This window comes from Narcine bancroftii, chromosome 14, assembly GCF_036971445.1.
Source record: "Narcine bancroftii isolate sNarBan1 chromosome 14, sNarBan1.hap1, whole genome shotgun sequence".
Lineage (NCBI taxonomy): Eukaryota > Metazoa > Chordata > Chondrichthyes > Torpediniformes > Narcinidae > Narcine > Narcine bancroftii.
The window spans coordinates 42,601,179-42,621,298 of record NC_091482.1 but is presented as its reverse complement, the minus strand read 5'-3'; the positions used below and the strand labels follow the sequence as shown (position 1 = coordinate 42,621,298).

Sequence of the window (20,120 nt, the reverse complement as noted above, 5' to 3'; positions counted from 1 at the left end):
CGTTGTGGCCTTCCTGACTGGATGCAGAATGGGAGAATGTGTTGCTGAGAACCTTCACTCTGTCCACAGCAAGTAAAGGGATCTTCCAGTGGCCAACCATTTCAATTCACTCCAACGCCAATATGTCTGTCCATGACCTCATACACTGCCAAATCAAGATCACTTGTAAAATGGAGGAGCAACACTGTCTCGGCATCCTCCAGCTGGATGGAAATAACACAGATGTCTCCAGTTTCTATTATTTCTCGTCCACCACATTCCCCACCCAACCACGCGCCACAACGCACCCCCCCTCCCCCAGTTACTGTTTATTGACTTCAGCTCAGCATTTAGCACGATCATTCCCCAGAGGCTAATGGAGAAGCTGTTCTCGCTAGGACTCAACTCCCCTCTCTGTAATTGGATCCTGGGCTTCCTAATGGAAAGACCACAGTCTGTCCGGTTCAGTAGCAGAATGTCAAGCACCATCAAGCTGAGAACTGGGACACCTCAGGGCTGTGTGCTCAGCATGTTCCTTTTTACACAACTGACCCATGACTGCATCACCAGATCTAGCTCCAACAATGTCATCAAGTTTGCAGATGACATAACAGTCAGCCTCATCAGCAACAACTTCTCTACAGAGAAGAGCAGGAAAATCTCGTGAAACGGTACAAGAGTAACAACCTGAGTCCCAATGTGGACAAGACAAAGGACATGATCATAGAATTCAGGAGGACCAGGAACAAACACCTTCCACTACACATCAACAATTCTGAAGTAGAGCGAGAGGAGAGTACCAAGCTTCTAGGAGTTCACTTAACTAATGACCTATCATGGACAATCAACAACTCCCCACTTGTCGTTACCTAAATTAACGAAAGGAGAAGGAAATGAAAAGAATTGACTCAGTGGAATTTCTTGTTTATTTTTATTGAATGACAACATTGTTTGACTGGTTTAATGTATCCTAGATTTTGTACTTTAAATGGATGGGGGGGGAAGGTAGGGAGGGTGGGATGGGAGGAGGGAGGTGGGGGGGAGAAAATGGCACTGTATATATTTGAAAAGGAAAAAGTATGTATCATGGTCAATGTGGTTTATGGTGTGAAAAATAAAAAAAATTTAAAAAAAAAGGCACAACAGTGACTGCACATCCTGAGATCACTGAAGCGGGCAAGGTTACTGGCCACCATTATGTCAACCTTCTATAGGCGCTCTAACGACAGTATCCTGGCAGGCTGCATCACCGTGTGGTACAGTTGCAGCAGAGAAATTGATCGGAGATCAATCCACAGGACCATAAGAGTAGCAGAGAAGATCATTGAGGCCTCCCTCTCCCCAACAAAATGATCTACTAGGATTGTTGTCTGAAGAGGGCACATAAACTCATTGAGGACCCCTTCCACCATGTGCACAGCGCCTTTCAGCTGCTCCCACTGGGGAAGGGATGCAGGAGCATCAGAGCCAGCACCACCAAGCTCTTCCCACAGGCAGTGAGACTGCTGAATGACCAAAGGAACTAAATATCCGAGACTCTCATATTGGTGAAACAATACTTATTTATTTATTTGTATAAATAAAATACTTCCCTGCCTATGTATTGTTTGTTTATGTGTGTATTGTCTAGTTGTGCGTTTGCATGTTTTGCACTGAGGATCAGAGAACGCTGTTTCATTGTGCAATCAGATGACAATAGATTTGACTTAGTCAGGCTCAAAATGTCGATAATATTTCTTTACCTCTGATGGACACTGTGAGATCTCCAAGTTCCTCCAGCATTTCTGTGGGTTTTTTTTTGACAATCGCAGCATCTGCAGACATTTGTGTTTCACTCTGTAGATTTCCTGTTGACTTTCAACTTTCATTGTCGTGTCTTTATTTTTGTGCTGCCTCCCAAATGACCAGAAATATTGAATTCAATTTCAGAACTTAGTTTCCCAGTATTCCTGTTGGAATCTACCAATACTGATGCACAATTTGCAATGAGACCCATTTTGGAAAAAATCTCCTTCAGTAGCCACATATATTTTTTCTTATCGAATTCAGCAACCTTTTGTGGCCCTCTACAAGATAATGTCAGCTTAATGTGAATTAGTACTCAGCCATATGTGGATTTCTATTGAAGACTCATGCCCGCAGTTTTAAGCTTATAACTTTCACTTATTGATTTAATAGACAGGAAACGATTAAATTTGTGGGACTGATTACAAACTATCTTCAATTAAATCATCAATTTTGGCATGATTATAATAACAATATATCAACATCTAGCTCTAATGGAAACTCCCGAGAGCACCTTGCATATTGCTAATGAGAAAACAATTATTGCAATATCATACTGACTTCAAAACTAATTGTAAATCTAACCCAGTACTACAGTAATATATCGATGCTTTTTTTTAGTGGGATATATGCAATATATATTTAGTGGGAGAGTTATAATTCGATTTAATTAAAACAAATATCAAACTGAAATATCAGATATTGCAAAATCCAGATTCTTCTTAACATCCAGGAGTTTTGCACAGTTGGGAACAAAGTTAGAGGCCACTTCAAGGGACCGTGCCAATGCCTGGCAAAGTGATGATTGGTTATATCTCTGTTAATTAGTCTCAGTAACAATTCTGATGTAAGCCACAAAAAGGATCTCATGCACTGATATGCAACTTATCCTCTATTTACTTTATTCTCACAAGGAAATGGCTGTTTTCATCCTGCAGATTTACCTTCCTTTACTCTTCGCATCGACTCTGCTGAACTAATTGACTTGTCTGCTCTTGTACACAATGCCCCACCTCAACCCACTCACTGATGTAGGACCACTACTTAAAATTCTGAAAGTTAAATTAATTGAATAGCTGTGAAGAAAATCACTGTCCACTGCATAGACAATATAATTAATTTTTTCAAGGATTTAGATTGCAAATTATCCCAATGAAAAGCACAATCTGATAATCCACCCTCAAATATGTGACAGACAGTAAAAATCACAAATAAAAACAAGCATGTTTCATTGCATCTTCCAATTGGGAGCAGGATTTCAGAACACCTTTTTGAATTTTTCAAAATAGATGTGCTGAATGTGCAGAGCAGTATTTTAATTTTTACACAAAAGCTGAATTTTCAGTTGATAGAAAGTGAACATGCATAAATTTCTGATAAATTGCACTCAACGTGCTGCACCAAATCAGCCCCGAGGTGCTGCAAAATCTCATACACCTCAAGAATAATTCCACCAATCTGCAGGAAACCATATCAAATTAGATTTGACCTATTTTGGTATCAGCAAAGGATGGATGGGACAGCTCACACTGAAACAGATTTCAGGTGCCACCAATCAAGCTCCACACCTTGGGCCAGAACACACTAAAGCAGCCCATGCCTTTCACATCTGCAGCCAAGCAACGTGCAGTGAATACACCACTGGGTTTCTGGAGGAGTGTTCTGGATCTTATCATGTTCCTCATGTGTGCCTCAAATTGCTTTAATTCATGTTAATATTTTAAATATTAAAAAATATACCATTTTAATGAAGGTCAGCAATCTCTTAAAATGATTGGCAAGATTCTAGATGCATCAGCTTTGGCCGGTATAATATCACGAGGTGTGATCCCCAGGCTTGGTAAGCAAGAGGTGAAATATGCACAGGGCGCCACAGAAGTACACCAGAACATACCACAAATCTCTAGATGCCTATTGGATAGGATTCTCAGTGATTGGATCCAAAACCTTAGACAACCTTTCAAATGATCCACAACACCAATGTTCATGTCAACTGCAGACTTACTAATCATACCTGTTCTAGTCATCTCCATGTGGTCAATAACAAAGTACCAATCCATGTAGTTCTCCACAGCTCAGACTTCAACCAGTGAAACCTCCTTCCACCACTATCCTCTGCTCCTATCTCCAAACCATGCATCCTATGCATCTCAACCTTATGGACCAGCCCACTGCGTGGCACCGTGTGGCCTTGGTTTCAAAATGCCAATACATTGTGCTCGTGCTTCCCAAATGAAGTAGTTTTTTTTTAACAAATGATCATGTTCAACAAAACACAGGAAAGTCCAAGATATTTATGTGAGAAAGGAGTTTAATCAAGATGTGTGAAAAAGAGAAACTATACAGTATGAGCTGTACTATACCTAAAGCAACCCAGGATTTCCAGATCAACAGGTGTTTGCCAATAATGAATATTTTGAGCACATTATAGTTATTGCTTTTCCATGATTCTGAAATCCAGTAAAAATTATAATTTTCCAAAATCTTGATAGCCAAGCAGAGGACAGTGATAGTAAATACAAACTGATCACATCTGTGTTTAAGAATGAAACGCAGTATCCTGAGTCTTCCTGCTGAGGAATAGAGATGTATGGAGATGGAGAGGGATTGCACATCCATGGTAAAGATGAGAATCAGAGTTTATTGTCATGAACAAGTCATGAAATTTGGTGTTTTTGCGGCAGCGTCATAGTGCAAACATTTGTTTTAAAACCATCTTACAACATTACTATAAAAATAATAGTGCACGAGAAGTGCGGCAGTGTCTTTGGTTCATTGATTATTCAGGAATCTGATGGCAGTGGGGAAGAAGCTGTCCTTGTACTGCTGAGTGCTCGTCTTTAGGCTCCTGTACCTTTCTCCCCAATGGTGGCAGAGTGAAGAGGCCATGGCCTGGGAGATTGGGGGTCTTTGAGGATAGGGGCTGCTTTTTTAAGACTGCCTCATGTAGATGTCCTTGATGGAGTGAAGCTTGTGAAGTCGCAGGCCGAGTTAATTCTTGTCCTGGAGTTTACTCTTGTCCTGAGAGCTAGTGCCTCCATATCAGGTAGTGATGCAACCAGCCAGAAGGCTCTCCATGGTACATCTGTAGATGTTTATTAAAGTGTTCAGTGAGATACCGAATCTCCTCAGACCCCTCACAAATATAGCTGCTGGCGAGCCTTCTTTGTGATTGCATCAACATGGAGGCTCCAGAACAGATCCTGGGAGACGTTGACACCCAGGAATTTGAAGTTCTTGTTCCTCTCCACTACTGAGCCCTAGATGAAGACTGGATTGTGTTCCCCTGACTTCCTCCTGAAATCTACAATCATCTCCTTGGTTTTACTGACGTTGAGCACAAGGTTGTTGTCGTTACACCATTCAACGAGCTGATCTATCTCCCTCCTGTATGCTTTCTCATTGCAGTTTGTGATTCTGCCAACAACTGTGATGTCATTGGCATTGGAATTGTGCCTGGCCACACAATCATGAGACAATTGAAAGATATTAAAAAGGTGGAGAGCCTACGAGATTTCATAGATGTAGGTAGAAAGGGACTGGTGAAGGGGGGAACCAGTTAGAGCCAAGGTACGAAGAGATAAATTTGGCTCAGTGGGGCAGGAGCAAGCAGTGTGCTTGTGAATCTTGGGTTAGGAGATGGAGGTGGGCAGAATGGAGTTGGGGAATTATTAGATTGGAGGGAGATCACCTGAAGCAGACATCAGTGATAGTACAGGAGACAATAGCAAAATGATGGATGGTGGGATCATGGTCTCGGGGTAAATATGAGAAGATGCCCGAGAGCTGCCATTTGGTCTTTTCAATGTAGAAGAGGTCAGTGGACTGATCAGATCAGTTCGCCTCTCTGAACAGTATCTCTCAAATTTAAGGGATTTCATATCACATTCCACCTGGGCACCCAAAAAGCAATGAATAATGAACCTGAGAGAGTGAAACATGAAAGTCTGCAGGCGCTGTGCCTGTGATTGTAGTAAAGACACAAAAATGCTGGAGAAACTCAGCACGTCTCACAGTGTCCAATGGACAATGAACCAAAGTTTTGAACCTGGGCCCTTCAGTCAAGGAATGAGCAAAAACTAGGCAGGAACCTGAATATAAAGGCTTTTGGGGGTGGGTGAGAAAGAGGGAGAGAGAGAGGAGGAGGGGGTGAGAGTGGGAGAGGAGAAAAGAGTGGGAGAGGAAAGAGAGGGAGAGGGAAGGGGGGAGAGAGTGAGAGAGAGCAGGAGAGGGGGAGAGGGAGGGAGGTGGAGAGGAAGGAGAAGGGGAGGGGGAGTGGAAGGGGAGGCAGAGGGGGAGGAGGGTAGGAGGAGGAGGGGTAGAAGAGAGGGGGAGGGAGAACTATTGTGATGGACAGAATGAAGGTGCTTAGCAAAGCACCAGTTTCTCTGATGAAGAGGAGCACCAGACACACTTAAGACCCCTGCAGATTCACAAGTGTTGCTTCACTTTAAGGAATGTTTTGGGCCATGAATGGTAGTGAGGGAGGAGGTGAGGGCACAAGTGCAGCATTTTCTACAGACACAGAAATAGGTAGAAATTGGTAGGAAGGGAGGAGTGGACGAGGGAGTCACTGGGAGAGCTGTCCCTGTGGAAAGTGGAGGTGAGGGGAAAATGTGCCTGGTGGTGGGATCACGTAGGTGGTGGAAATGGTGGAGGATGATATGTTGGTTGTGGAGGCTGGTGGGGTAGTAGGTAAGGACAAGGGAAAATACTATCCTTGTTACGCATAGGGTTGGAGGGGGCCAGGGCTGATGTGCAGGTAATGGAGAAGATGCGGATGAGGGCCAAGTTGATGGTAGCAAAGGGGAAACTATGTTCAGAAAGAACGACATCTCGGATGATCTCTCATGGAAGATCTCATCCTGGGAGGAGATATGATGGAGACAGATGAATTACGAGAAAGGAATGGAATTCTTACAGGGGTCTTATACCAATTGCTTGAACTTCAGGAACTGAGTTATTGGGAAAGGTTGAATAGGTTAGAACTTTATTCCCAACAGCATAGAAGAATGAGGGGAAATTTGATAGAGGTATTTAAAATTATGAGGGGTATAGACAGAATAACTCTTTTCCACTGAAGATAGTTGAGATATAAACCAGAAGACATGGGTTAAGGGTGAAAGGGCAGAAATTTAAGTGGAATATTAAGGGGAACTTCTTCACACAGAGCGATGAGAGCGTGGGACGAGCTTCCAACTGAAGTGATGAATGTGGGCTCAGTTTTAACATTTAAGAAGAATTTGGACAGGTACATGGATGGGAGGGGAATGGACTGGGTGCACGTCAGTGGGACTAAGCAGAATAATGGTTTGGAACAGGCTAGAAGGGCCAAAGGGACGTTTTCTGTGCTGTAACCTTCTATGGTTCTATAGTCTGTTGAGATTCTCTCCTGAGATGGAGAAAGAGAGATGGAGAAATGGAGATCAAGACAGGGGAGAAAGGGGAGAATGTTGCCGGAGATAGACCAAATGAATTGACACCAAAGTGGATAAAGTCAATGAGCTCATCATGTGTGCAGGAGACAGCACCAATGTAGTCATCAATGTAGCAGAGAAGATATGAGGAGCATTGCCTGTGTAGGCTTGTAGCATGGATTGCTCCACATAGCCAACAAAAAGGAAAGCATAGCCAGGGCCCATGCAGGTACTTGTGGCTATCTCTTTAACTTGGACCTGAAACTCAATAGCCTTCCACCTCAACCCTTCGTTTACTGATTTTATTTCCTAACCAATTCCAGTCCTCCCTTTTCTCTCAACGATCCCCACCCGCCCATACATGTGATCAACAGTGGTCTGCTCCATTCCTGTCTCACCATTTCTCCACTCTATCTCTCCCTCATTCATTTGTCCAGTATCCTATTACCTTTTGGACTCTCCCCAGTCCTTCCCTTCTCTTCTTATATGCTAACTATCTTTAAATAGATTCTCATCTTGAAACGCTGGCTGTGCATTTCTGTCTATGGATACTGCCTGACCAGATGAGTCCCTCCAGCTTATCACTGTTTGAATAGAAAGGGTATTTTGGTCCAGATGGGACTGCATCAATTAGTCCTGTAGGCTAAAGGGGGAAAATTGGGAAAAAATAGAACTCCTGCTTGAAACGAGGTGGTACAGCTTTGGAAGCTGTACCAACTCGAACCACAAGACCTTGCAGACGATAGTGAAGTCAGCAGAAAAGATCATTGGGGGCTCTCCTCCTATCATGAAGGACATCTACAGCACTGGAAGCAGGCAAAAGGAAATAAACATTGTGAAGGACTCCACACACCCTCATGTAAACGATTCCCCTTTCTTCCATCTGTTAGGAGGTACCATAGCACTCGGACCCTTGTGTCCAGAGTTGGAAACAGCGTTTTCCCCCAAGCCATCAGGCTCCTGATTTCCTAAAATATATGTGGATGGTATATCATGGACTTTTATTGTACATGTTTTAATATTTTTATATTTTAATGTATTGAACTTCTATTCTCACTTATATTTACATAAATATGCTCCATGGTCCTGGAGAAATGCTATCTCATCTTCACCGTGCAAGCATGGTATGAACGATAAATAAAGGTGACGACTTAAGCCAGATTATTAGGAAGTATCTGATCGCTCCAAATGATTCCCACAATTTAATTTAAACACTTTAGGATACCTTGAAAAACAAAATAAGCTTCATAATTAAATTATTAATTACATTTACATTTGGATTATGTATTTTTAGAAAACCCAAGAATCTGCCTCAGAACTGAAAATAATCTGTTCCACTTTCAATTTCAACATAAAAAGAGATATATGCTTTAATGTTTATTCTACCTTAAACTTTTCTCTGGTTTCGCATTGATGTTCAGGTCAGTCAACCCAGAAATGTGTTTCAGTTGTCCATTTCCAACTTTAATGGAGAGAGCATGAGGGTCATTTTCAGAGCCAGAATCTAAGTCTTCCCAAGTGCTGCCTGTGGGCAACATATTAAAATAATTAGAAGAGTGAACACAAAATGCAACCATAAATAATTCTATACAATTTTTGCCAAAAGAAATGTGATCAGAACACAGGTGATGAAAGTCTTTCATATGTGCTCGTATATTTTTTTTTCTGCAAACAGGAGTTGGAGTGGGAGTGTGGGACAGTTTAAGAAGATGAGGAATAAGTGGAGTGGCCATTGTGTGAGAGTTAGAGTGGTGAGTTGAGGCTTTGGAGAGAAGAGGCAAGGTAAGACTGCTGAGATTTCATTATTTTTTTTCTTTGACTTTGTATCAGTGCCAAGTAGAATAGTCAAAATGGTAACAAGGTTAGTGGACTGTTCATCTTGTGAGATGTGGGAATTCAGGGAGACTTGCCATCTCCCTGACAGCTACATCTGCACGAGGTGCATCAACTTGCAGCTCCTTACAGACCGTGCATTGAGGGAACTGGAGTAGCAGCTCGATGACCTTCAGCTCATGGGGAGAATGAAGAGTTCATAGATAGGAGCTACAAGGAGGCAGGGAGCTGGGTGTAACTGTCAAGAGAGGGAAAGGAAAAGCAAGCAGGGAGGTAGCATAGAGTACCCATGTGGCTGTTCCCCTCAATAATAAGTACACCTCTTTGGGGTACTGTTGGAGGTGATGACCGACCAGGGCAAAACCACAGTGACCAGGTGTCTGGCACCAAGCCTGGCCCTGTGGCTCAGAAGAGATGGAGAGAGAAAAGGAGAGCAGTAGTGAGAGGAAATTCTATAGACCTGGCTGCTTTGTTGGCTCCGGGATGCCAGAGACATCTTGAATCAGGTCCATGGCATCCTGAAAAACGGAGGGTGAGCAGCCAGAGGTTGTGGCATATATTGGTGTAACGATATAGAGAAAAAAAAAGATGAGGTCCTGAAAATAGAATACAGGGAGCAGAGGTGGAAAGGTTGATTCAATGAATAGCAAGATTGTGATGAAGGACAGGCAGTGGAGTGAGTATAAACGTAGCAGACTGGACAGATTGAAATGTGCTTATATCAGTCCAAGAAGTGTAAGGAATAAGGGAGACAAACTTAAAACATGGATCAGTGTGTGGAATTGTAGCCATCACAGAGGCTTGGCTGATGCATGAACAAAAGAGGTAGATGCAGGTATCAAGGATCAGATGTATCAAAAGGGATAGGAGCCATAGGACACTACAGCACAGAAAGCAGGCTATTCAGCCCTTCTAGTCTGTGCCAAAACATACTCCGCTCGTCCCACTGACCTGCACACATTCCATAACCCTCCAGATTTCTCCCATCCATGTATCTATCTAATTTATTTTTAAAACTTAAAAGTGAGCCCTCTTTTACCATGGCAGATAGTAGCTCATTCCACACTCCCACCACTCTCTGAGTGAAGTTCCCCCTAATGTTCTCCCTAAACCTTTCCCCTCCACATCTGTAGAAAAAGCATACTCGCATTTACTCTTTCTATCCTCCTTATAACTTTGTAAACCTCTATCAAATCTCTCCTCATTCTTCTATGCTCCAAGGAATAAAGTCTTAACCCTGTAACTCAACTCTTGAAGACATGCAACATCATAGTAAATCTTCTCTGCACTCTTTCAGTCTTCCTGATATCTGCCCTGTAGATAGGAAGGGAGGTAAAAGAATGGTGGGGCAGTAGCATTATTAATCAGGAATAGATCACAGCTGCAGAAAGGGAGGTGGTTCTGGAGGGATTGTCTACTGAGTCAGTGTGGGTGGAAATCAGAAACAGGAAGGGAGCAAACACTCTAATGTGAGTGTTCTATTGGCTCCCAAATTACCCTTGGCACACGTAGGCATATTTTGGAATGATGTAAAAAAATAAAATGGTTATTGTTATAGGAGACTTCAATTTCCCTAAAATTGACTGGCACCTCCTTAAGGCGAGGGACAGATGTAGCAGAATTTGCCAGGTGTTCCAGCACGGATGAAAGACTTTCATCACCTCCTGTGTTCTGATCACATTTCTTTTGGCAAAAATTGTCCCGAATTATTGTCTTACAGTCTCCCTTAGCCTGGTCAACAGTTCCTTAGGATCATTGTTGGAGTTGGAATGGTAGGGGACGAACTCCCCTGGGACCACCAACAGTGAGCCATACACGAACTCCGCAGATGAAGCTTGGAGCTCCTCCTTTGGATTTGTTCTAATGTCCAGTAAAACCCAGAGGAGTTCATAAGCCCATTTCAGGCTGTCTAACCGAGCCATTAAGACTGACTTGAGATGTCGATGAAATCTTTTCATCATTCCATTAGCCTGGGGATGATAGGTATTTATATAATGAATTGTTGCACCGAGCAAGCAAGACAGCGATGAAGTAAACAGTGGTCCTCTATCCGAAATAACATGCACCGGTAAACCAAACAAGACACCCAGGAACTGAGGAATGCACGAGCATAAGTGTCTGCAGTGGCATCTACCATAGGCACAGACTTGGGCCATCGCGTAAACCTGTCCATTACTGTAAAAAGATAACAGTATCCTCTTCTGTCCAATGGATAGTTCTGGCATTTCCAGACAGTAAATTGAAAAGAGGCTTCATGATATGCGCTGCTCCAGAAGAAAACGACAATAAAAAATTACCATTCCAAGAAGTTCTGTAGGCTTTTAACCATAGCAGGTTTTGAGTATTTGGTAATGGCCTCAATCCTGGATGGCAGCGGTGCGACGCCTTCCGGAGTAATCTTATGCCCCAAGAAAGCAATCGTTTCTTGTCCAAAAACACATCTGGATTGATGGTCAGTCCAAATTCTTCAAAATGAATAAAAATTGAAAGATGTTCCAAATTACCCTCCTTGGTCACACTGGCCACTAAAATGTCATTGAGGTAAATGAAGACATTGGTCATACCATGTCCTAAAGCATGATTGAGCAGCATTCTTTAATCCAAAAGGCATTCGTAAAAATTAGAACAACCCAAATGGAGTCATTATTCCTGTTTTTGGAATGTCTTCCGGCTCTGCTCGTACTTGGTGATGGCCATGCATCATCTATTTTGGAGAAGATCTTCGCTCCATGCAAATTAACCGAGATATCCTGAATATGAGGTATCAGATAATGATCGGGATTGGTGGTGTCGTTAAGCCACATGTAATCTCCACATGGTCGCCAACTTCCATTGTGTTTTGGGACCATATATAATGGAGATACCCTTTGGGATCTATGAATTACACCTAGTTCTTCCATCTTGGCAAACTCTTCCTTAATTAAACGCAGCTTTTCTGGAGCCAAGTGATGCTCTTTAGGATGGATAGGAGGGCCCTTTGTACAAATGTGGTGAGTAACACCATGGAGGCAGAAAATTGTAGAATAGTAATCTCAGGGAAATATTTAAACAGCTTGGAGAATTCATCCACTGGTTTACTGTTTGGAGGTGCAGAAAAGGGGCATAGGCATCTGCCAAAGTAATGGTCTGAAAAGTAGTTCCATCTATTACCCGATGCCCTTTTAAGTTGACGAGGAATGAATGAGCCTGAAGAAAATCTGCACCAAGCAAAGGTCGGGATACTTTTACTATAATGAATGGCCATGTGTAAAGTTGATTCTTGAACTTGTCATTCATCTTCCTGGTGCCAAAGGTCAGAATGTTGGAACTGTTAACTGCTCGTGTTGCAGGTCTGAGGTAGGATGGCATGTGCCAAAGCCGGTGGGTGGAAATACACTAACTTCTGAACCCATGTCCATCAGAAATTTGTGCTGTATGATCCCACACATACAGTAGGCTTGCAGGTTTCTCACCAACTGCCGCAGCCCTTACTGGCGGTTAGCCTGGTCATTTCCTGCAAACGAGCAGGGTGGAAGGCACTTGCGGGCATTTACTCCCTAACGCCTGTGATAATAACACCAAGGCAAGGTGTCCATGGACTTTAGTCAGGCTTCTGACAAGGCACTACATGGGAGAAAGGTTCAAAACATTGATAGTCATTGGATCCAAAGCTGGTAACAGAAGGCAGAAGGTGATGGCAGAGGGGTGTTTTTGCATTTGCATCTGACAAAGGTGGGTGCTGGGACCATGGATGATTGTAATATGCATGAATGATTTGGATGTGCACATGGGAGGTACAATCATAAAGTTCATAAGTGATGCAAAGATTAACAAAATTGTTAGTGTGGAAGGAGTCAAAGGAGTTACAAAAGTATCGGTGAAATGGGCTAAAAATAGGAAGGGGGATGCATAGGCAGATGTATTTTATAATTTCTAATAAAGCTGGTGTACGCTGCAGTACATCACTCGGCCAACAGGTGACCTAGAGACATGGCACCGGGCCTAATGACATCCGACCACCAGGTGGCCCCAAAGAGCCCATGGTATAAAGCTGAGGTCCCGACCGTGTGATCTCTCTCTCTCTCTCTCTCTCTCTCTCTCAGGATCACTGTAAGCACAGCGAGCAGCCAAATAAATATTTATGTGAGTGGAATAAAGCTGTGTTGCCCCAAACAGTATTGTGCCTGTATTTTCCTTGGCGCAGCCTGCCACAGCTGGTAAGGACATCAATAAGTGGTAGAGTCTTCAATAATATTTAGGAACAGAGGGAACTTAGAGTACGTCTACAGCTCCTTGAAGATGGCATTGCAGATAGACAAAGTGGTTAGGAAGGCATATGGCATTCTGGGCTTGTCGGGGTACTGAATACAGAAAGAAGGAAATTATGCTCTAGCTTCATAAAATTTTGGTCAGATGTAATGGATCTGGTGAGGGTGCAGAGGAGAGTCAAAGAATGTGGTCTGTGATGCAGCAGTTCAATTATAAACAGAGAATAGAGAGGCTGCATCTTTTCTTCATGGAGCTGGATTAATTTAGTTTTTGGATTAGTAAATATGCAGACGATACTAAGATAGGTGGAATAGTGGATAATGAAGAAGGTTTTCAAGGATTGCAGAGGGATTTGGGCTGCTTAGAAAAGTGGGCTGAAAAATGGCAGATGGAATTTAATGCTGATAAGTGTGAGGTGCTTCATTTTGGTAAGAAGAATCAGAATAGGACATACATGGTAAATGGGAGAGCATTGAGGAATACAGAAGAGCAGAAAGATTTAGGAGTAACGGTACATTGTTCCCTGAAGGTAGAAAGTCACGTGAATAGGGTGGTGAAGAAGGCTTTTAGTATGCTGGCCTTTATCAATCATTGCATGGAATATAGGAGTTGGGAGGTGATGTTGAGATTGTATAAGACGTTGGTGCGGCCTAATTTGGAGTTCTGTGTGCAGTTCTGGTCGCCTAATTATAGGAAGGATATAAACAGAGTGGAGAGAGTGCAGAGAAGGTTTACCAGAATGTTGCCTGGGTTTAAGCATCTGGAGTATGGGGAGAGATTGGACAGATTGGGTCTTTATTCTTTGGAGCGTAGAAGGTTGAGAGGGGATTTGATAGAAGTATTTAAGATTATGAAAGGGATAGACAGAATGGATGTGGATAGACTATTTCCGTTAAGAGGAGGAAGGTTTAAAACAAGAGGACATGAGTTAAGAATTAAGGGGCAGAGGTTTAGAGGTAACATGAGGGGGAACTTCTTTACTCAGAGAGTGGTAGCTGTGTGGAATGAGCTTCCGGGAGAAATAGTGGCGGCGGAGTCAATTGTATTATTTAAGAAAAGGTTGGACAGGTATATGGATGAGAGGAAGATGGAGGGTTATGGGCATTGTGCAGGGAGGTGGGATTAGAAAGGGGTGTTTGGTTCGGTGCGGACTAGAAGGGCCTAATGGCCTGTTTCCGTGCTGTAATTGTTATGTTATGTTATGTTAAGTACATGGACATTTTATATATTGTAGTCTGAAAGGAAATTCTTGGGAGTCTGATTGTCCCAGCAGGTGGCATACAATCCACAAATCAAATGTCTACCTCTGGCATTGATTCAATTGAACATCGGAACTCCTGAAAGTTGGCCCTTTGGTTATTAATTGTGATAGAAATCCACAAAATAGGATTAACAAGATCACAAGATAAATAAACTGAAGTAGGCCACTTGGCTCATCGGGTCTGCTCCACAACTCCACTCTGAGCTAAACTGTTCTCAGATTAAGTTCCAATTTCCAGCCTTTCCCCAAATCCTCTGATACCCTGACTAATTAGATACCTCCTTAAATTCCCCCAATGATCGGGCATCCACAGCTATATGTGGCAATGGATTCCACAAATCCATGACCCTTTGGGTAAAGAGATTTCTGCTCATCTCTCTTTTAAAGAGGTATCTTATAATTCTAAGACTGCCCTCTTGTCCTGGATTCACCCAAGGGAAACACCTTATTCACATCTACTCTGTCCAATCCTTTCAACATTCCCTCTTATTCTTCTATACTCCAAATAATACAGTACAAGAGCCAATAAACGTACCTCGTGTGTTAGCCCTTATCATCCTGATAAATCTTCTCTGTACTCTCTCCAACATCATTACATCCCTTCTAAGGAGCCCAAAACTGCGCAAAGTTCTCCAAATGAGGTCTCATCACTGCCCCATAGAGCTTCATCAACACCTCTTTACTCATATACTATTCCTCTTGAAATGAACACCAATGTAGCATTCGTTTTTTTTTACTGTTGATCCAACCTGGATGTTAACCTTTAGGTTATCCTGCATGAGGACCCCCAAGTTCCTTTGTACTTATGAAATTTGAATTTTCTCCCCATCCAAATAATAATCTTCCTGTTTATTTCTTCTTCCAAAATGTACAACTGTACATTTATCAACATTGTATCTCATTTACCATTTCTTTGCCCACTCTCCTAAGCTGTCAAAGCCTCTTTGCAACCTTTCGGTTTCTTCAACACTTCCTACTCCACTAACTATCTTGGTGTCATCTGCAAACTTAGCCACAAAACCACAAATCCATAATCTAAATCATCAATATATATTGTAAAAAAAAGTAGCCCAAACACTGACCCCTACTGAACACGACTAGTAACCGGCAACCAACCAGAACAGGATCCTTTTCCATCCTTTACTTTCTGCCTATCAGCCAATGCTACACCCAATCTAATATCTTTCCTGTAATTCCATGAGTTCTCATTTTATATAGGAACCTCTTATGTGGAACCTTATCGAAGGCCCTTTGAAAATCCAAATACATGACATCCACAGGCTCTCCCTTGTCCATCTTACTTGAAATTTCCTCAGAACATTCCAATAGTTTGGTCAGGCAGGACCTTCCCTTCATGAACCCATGACCTTTCATGCCATGCACCTCGAGGTATTTCATAACCCCGTCCTTGAGGATCAACTCCAATAACTATCCAACTACTGACAAAATGGACTAATAGGGCTATAATTTCCTTTATTTTGCCTCCCTCCTTTCTTAGACAGCGGAACTACATTTGCGACTTTCTGATCCTCCAGAACTGTGCCAGAATCTATTGATTTCTGGAAAATCATTTCCAATGCCTCCACAATCTCCAAAGCCACCTCCTTCAGAACTGTGAGTGAATCTCATTTGGTCCGGGAAACTTACCTATCCTTAGTCCATTCATCTTACTAAGCACTATTTCTCTAGTAATCCTGACTGTACTTAATTCTATTCCCTGAGACCTCTAACTATCAGGTATATAGCTATTGTTTTCCTCAGTGAAGGCTGATGCAAAATACTCATTTAGTTCCTCTGCCATCTCCCTGTTACCCATTACAATTTCTCCAGCATCATTCTCAATCGGTTCTAGATCTACCCGTATCTCTCTTTTACTCTTCATATATTTTTAAAACTCTTAATATCCTTTTGTCTGTTATTTGCAAACTTCCTTTCATAATTCATCTTTTCTTTCCTAATGACTTTCTTTCTCTCTTTCTGTAATTTTTTAAACATTTCCCAGTCCTCTGTTTTTCCACTAATTTTTGCTTCCCGCTTGTTTATATTTTAGCCTTGACCTCTCTTGTTAGCCACATTGAGGCCATTTTTCCATTCATAAATTTCTTTTTTCTTGGAATATATCTATCCTGCACTTTATTTCTTGTAGAAATATCATTCAATTCTGCTCTGCCATCTCTCCATCGAGCTTACTTTTTCAGTCAAATTGGGCAAGATAGCTCTGTAATTTCTTTTGTTCCACTGAAATATTGACACAATACCAGTTTTTCCTTTTCAAATTTGAAACTGAACTGAATCATATTATGATCACTACTTTAATTCCTTTAATTCCTCAATCACCTCAGGTTCATAACACATCACCCAATTCAAAACCATCAATCCCTTGGTGGGCTTATTGACAAGCTGCTCCAAAAAGCCATCCTGTAGGCATTCTACAATCTCTTTCTCTTGGGATCCAGAACCTTCCTGACTTTTCCAATCTCCTTTCATGTTAAAATTATTTTGAAATTTTCTTCTGACAGACTTTTAACCATTTCCAGCTGAAACTCATAGTCTACTTCCCAGTTGCTGTTTGGGGGCCTGTATATAACGACTAAGAGTATCCTTTTACCCTTGCCATTTCTTAACTCAACCCATAAGGATTCTGCCCCATCTTTGCCCCTTCTTTCTAGTGATTTAATATAATTGCTTACCATCAGTGCCACCTACATGCCTATCTTCCTATAAACTGTGTATCCTTGGAGAATCACATCCATCTTTTAGCCATGTCTCGGGGATTGCCACAATGTCATATATTTTTATCTGTAGCTGTACAAGGTCATCATTTTTAATTCCTAAAGCTCTGTGTATTTAAGTAAAGGACCCATTTTGCGGTATTTCTATTGTACAGCAAATTATCCTGTCTTTTCACCTGCCTGTCCTTTTTGTCATCTTTGCTGCACCTTATTTTGACTTTTTTCTATTTTTCTCTTTCTCGACCCCAACACACTGGTTCCCTTCTACCCTAATCTCTGCACTCACATTCCAATTACCACACTCCTCCCAAACTAGTTTAAACCCTCCCCAAAAGCTCTCTAATAGTTACTCTGCAAGAATTAAAGAACAATTTTTTGTGGAAAGTTTGACTTTGGAGAAGGAAATAGCAGTTTTAGAAAAAGATTTTCAAAGGAATTCCACTGAAGATTAAAAAAAAGCAGTGTTGACTAAATTGAAACTTCGGTATAATACCATTACAAACGTATCAATATAATCAATTAATACAGAGATCTACACAACATCATAAGGTGTTGGCTTAGCAGTTGAAGACTGAACAGGCTTTGAGGACTATTAATGCTGTAAAAAAGAATTCAATGGTTACTTATAAACCTCAGGAAATTAATGATCAATTTCTTTTATTTTACCAAAAGTTATATACTTCTGAAGGGGTTCAGGAAAATGTTTCTATTGAGTCATTTTTATCTGCTTTAGATTTGCCAGTTTTAAAGGATGAGGATTTAAAGGTAGAGTTTTATGAAGTTTTGTCTCCTGTATTTATGGATGTGCTTAAACAGCCAACAGATGAGCAATCATTGCCAGATTCTTTTTCAAGAGCGATAATTACCAATTTCTTTATTGAATGTAAATTATAAAATAGTAGCTAAAGTACTAGCAAACAGGCTTGCTAAATATTTACTACAATTGGTACATGTTGATCAAGCAGGTTTTATTAAGAATAGGTATGCCGCGGATAATATTCTTAGATTGATTACTTTGATCAATGCGCAGAGACATCAGCCCAACCAACCAATGATCATCGCACTTGATGCGGAAAAAGCATTTGACCGAGTGGAATGGAATTTTTTTATTTAAAATACTAGAAAAATTTAAATTCGGGCCACTTTTTACTGGTTGGATCAAGGCATTATATAAAAATCCAGTTGCTTCATTTAAATTATCGAGATAACGCGTCAAGGTTGTCCATTGTCACCAGCCTTATTTGCATTGGTCATAGAGCCATTAGCTCAAGCTATTAGACAAAATAATAATATTAAAGGAATAAAAATTACAGAAGATGAATATAAGATTAATTTATTTGCAGACGATGTGTTGATATATCTAACACATCTGGAACAATCTTTGAAACATTTACAAAAGTGTTTGGAGCAATATGGAGTAATGTCTGGGTATAAAGTTAATTGGGATAAAATTTATATATTACCATTTTCAAATGATGATAATACTGATTGTAAACAGATTACAAAATTACAATGATCTAATAAAATTAAATATTTAGGGGTAACCGTTGATGTAAACTATCAATCTTTATATAAATTAAATTATGTAGTTATTTAAACAAATTAAGAGACTTGAATAAGTGGAAATATCTTCCTTTAACATTAAAAGGCTGTGTGGATTTTATTAAAATGAATATTTTTCCACGTATTCAATATCTTTTCAATCAATTCCACGTGTGCTTCCAAAGGAATTTTTTCAGGAATTGAATACTGCGGTGAGAATGTTTTTGTGGAAAGGTAAATTAGCTAGGGTAGCATTGCAGAAATTGACTTGGAAATGTGCTTTAGATGGACTTCAACTGCCTAATTTTCAGAATTAGTATGAGGCTGCACAATAAAATTTGTTAACCGAGTGTTAGATGTTATCAAACCTCTTGGGTGGGCTAAAGTTGAATTGGCTTGTATTTCTGAATCACAAGTTCATCAATTTATATTTAAGTGGAATCGTTTGTTACAGGGATATAATATGCCGGTTTTAAAACATCTATTAGCGATCTGGACTAAAATAAATTATGTTATAGGTTCTAGAGGTAAGATTATGGACCAAACCCTGTTATATCAAAATAGAGTTATACCTTCTTCAATGAATAATCCGTATTTAAAGATTTGGCATTCTAAGGGTATAAAACTGATGGACAATTGTTTTGAAGATGGACAATTTCTATTACTAGACTTAAGGAAAAGTTTGGGATACCATCTAATTCTCTATTTGTATATTATCAAGAGGAAGCTTTGGTGATATATAATTTTGGAAGAGAAATTATACTACCTAAATTAACTAAGTTTGAGCTTTTGATTTTGGATACATTAAAAAAGGGATTTATTTCAGAAATGTATGCTTTGCTACAAGATAAGATGAATAAACCAGATTTAAGTAAATCTAGAATTAAATGGGAAGATTTATCGTTTGATATATCTCAGGAGGAATGGGAAGTTATGTGTCAAGATAGTGTGACTAAATTATTTAATGTAAGGTATAGTTTAGTTAATTATAATTTTTTACATCAGCTATACTTGACTCCCGAGAAGTTAAAAAGGTATGGTTTTAGTAATTCAGATTTGTTTTAGATGTGGACTTCATATTAGAACATCTTTACATGATGTTTGATCTTGCGATAAAGTTCAACCATTTTGGAAAAAAAATTTTAAAAATTTTTGGAAGAATTATTTATATTAAATTACCATTGGACCCATTAATTTTTTTGTGGGGTTATACTGTACCTTTAGTTATTGGTTTAGGGTTGGACAGGTTTCAGATGGCGTTTGTTCGTCTGGCATTAGCAGTAGCGCAGAAATGTACTACGATTACATGGAAAGATCATGTGG

The 20,120-nt window shown here is 40.6% G+C and overlaps 1 protein-coding gene across 2 annotated transcripts in view; it reads right to left on the bottom strand.

Annotated features, from left to right (window-relative positions):
* Positions 1–20,120, bottom strand: part of LOC138749470 (protein unc-13 homolog C-like) — an 877,967-nt gene that overhangs the window by 658,657 nt on the left and 199,190 nt on the right. For both annotated transcript variants that reach the window (XM_069910841.1, XM_069910842.1), the window contains exon 8: positions 8,568–8,706. In XM_069910841.1, the coding sequence (XP_069766942.1) occupies positions 8,568–8,706 (139 nt within the window). The remainder of the gene's footprint in view (positions 1–8,567; positions 8,707–20,120) is intronic.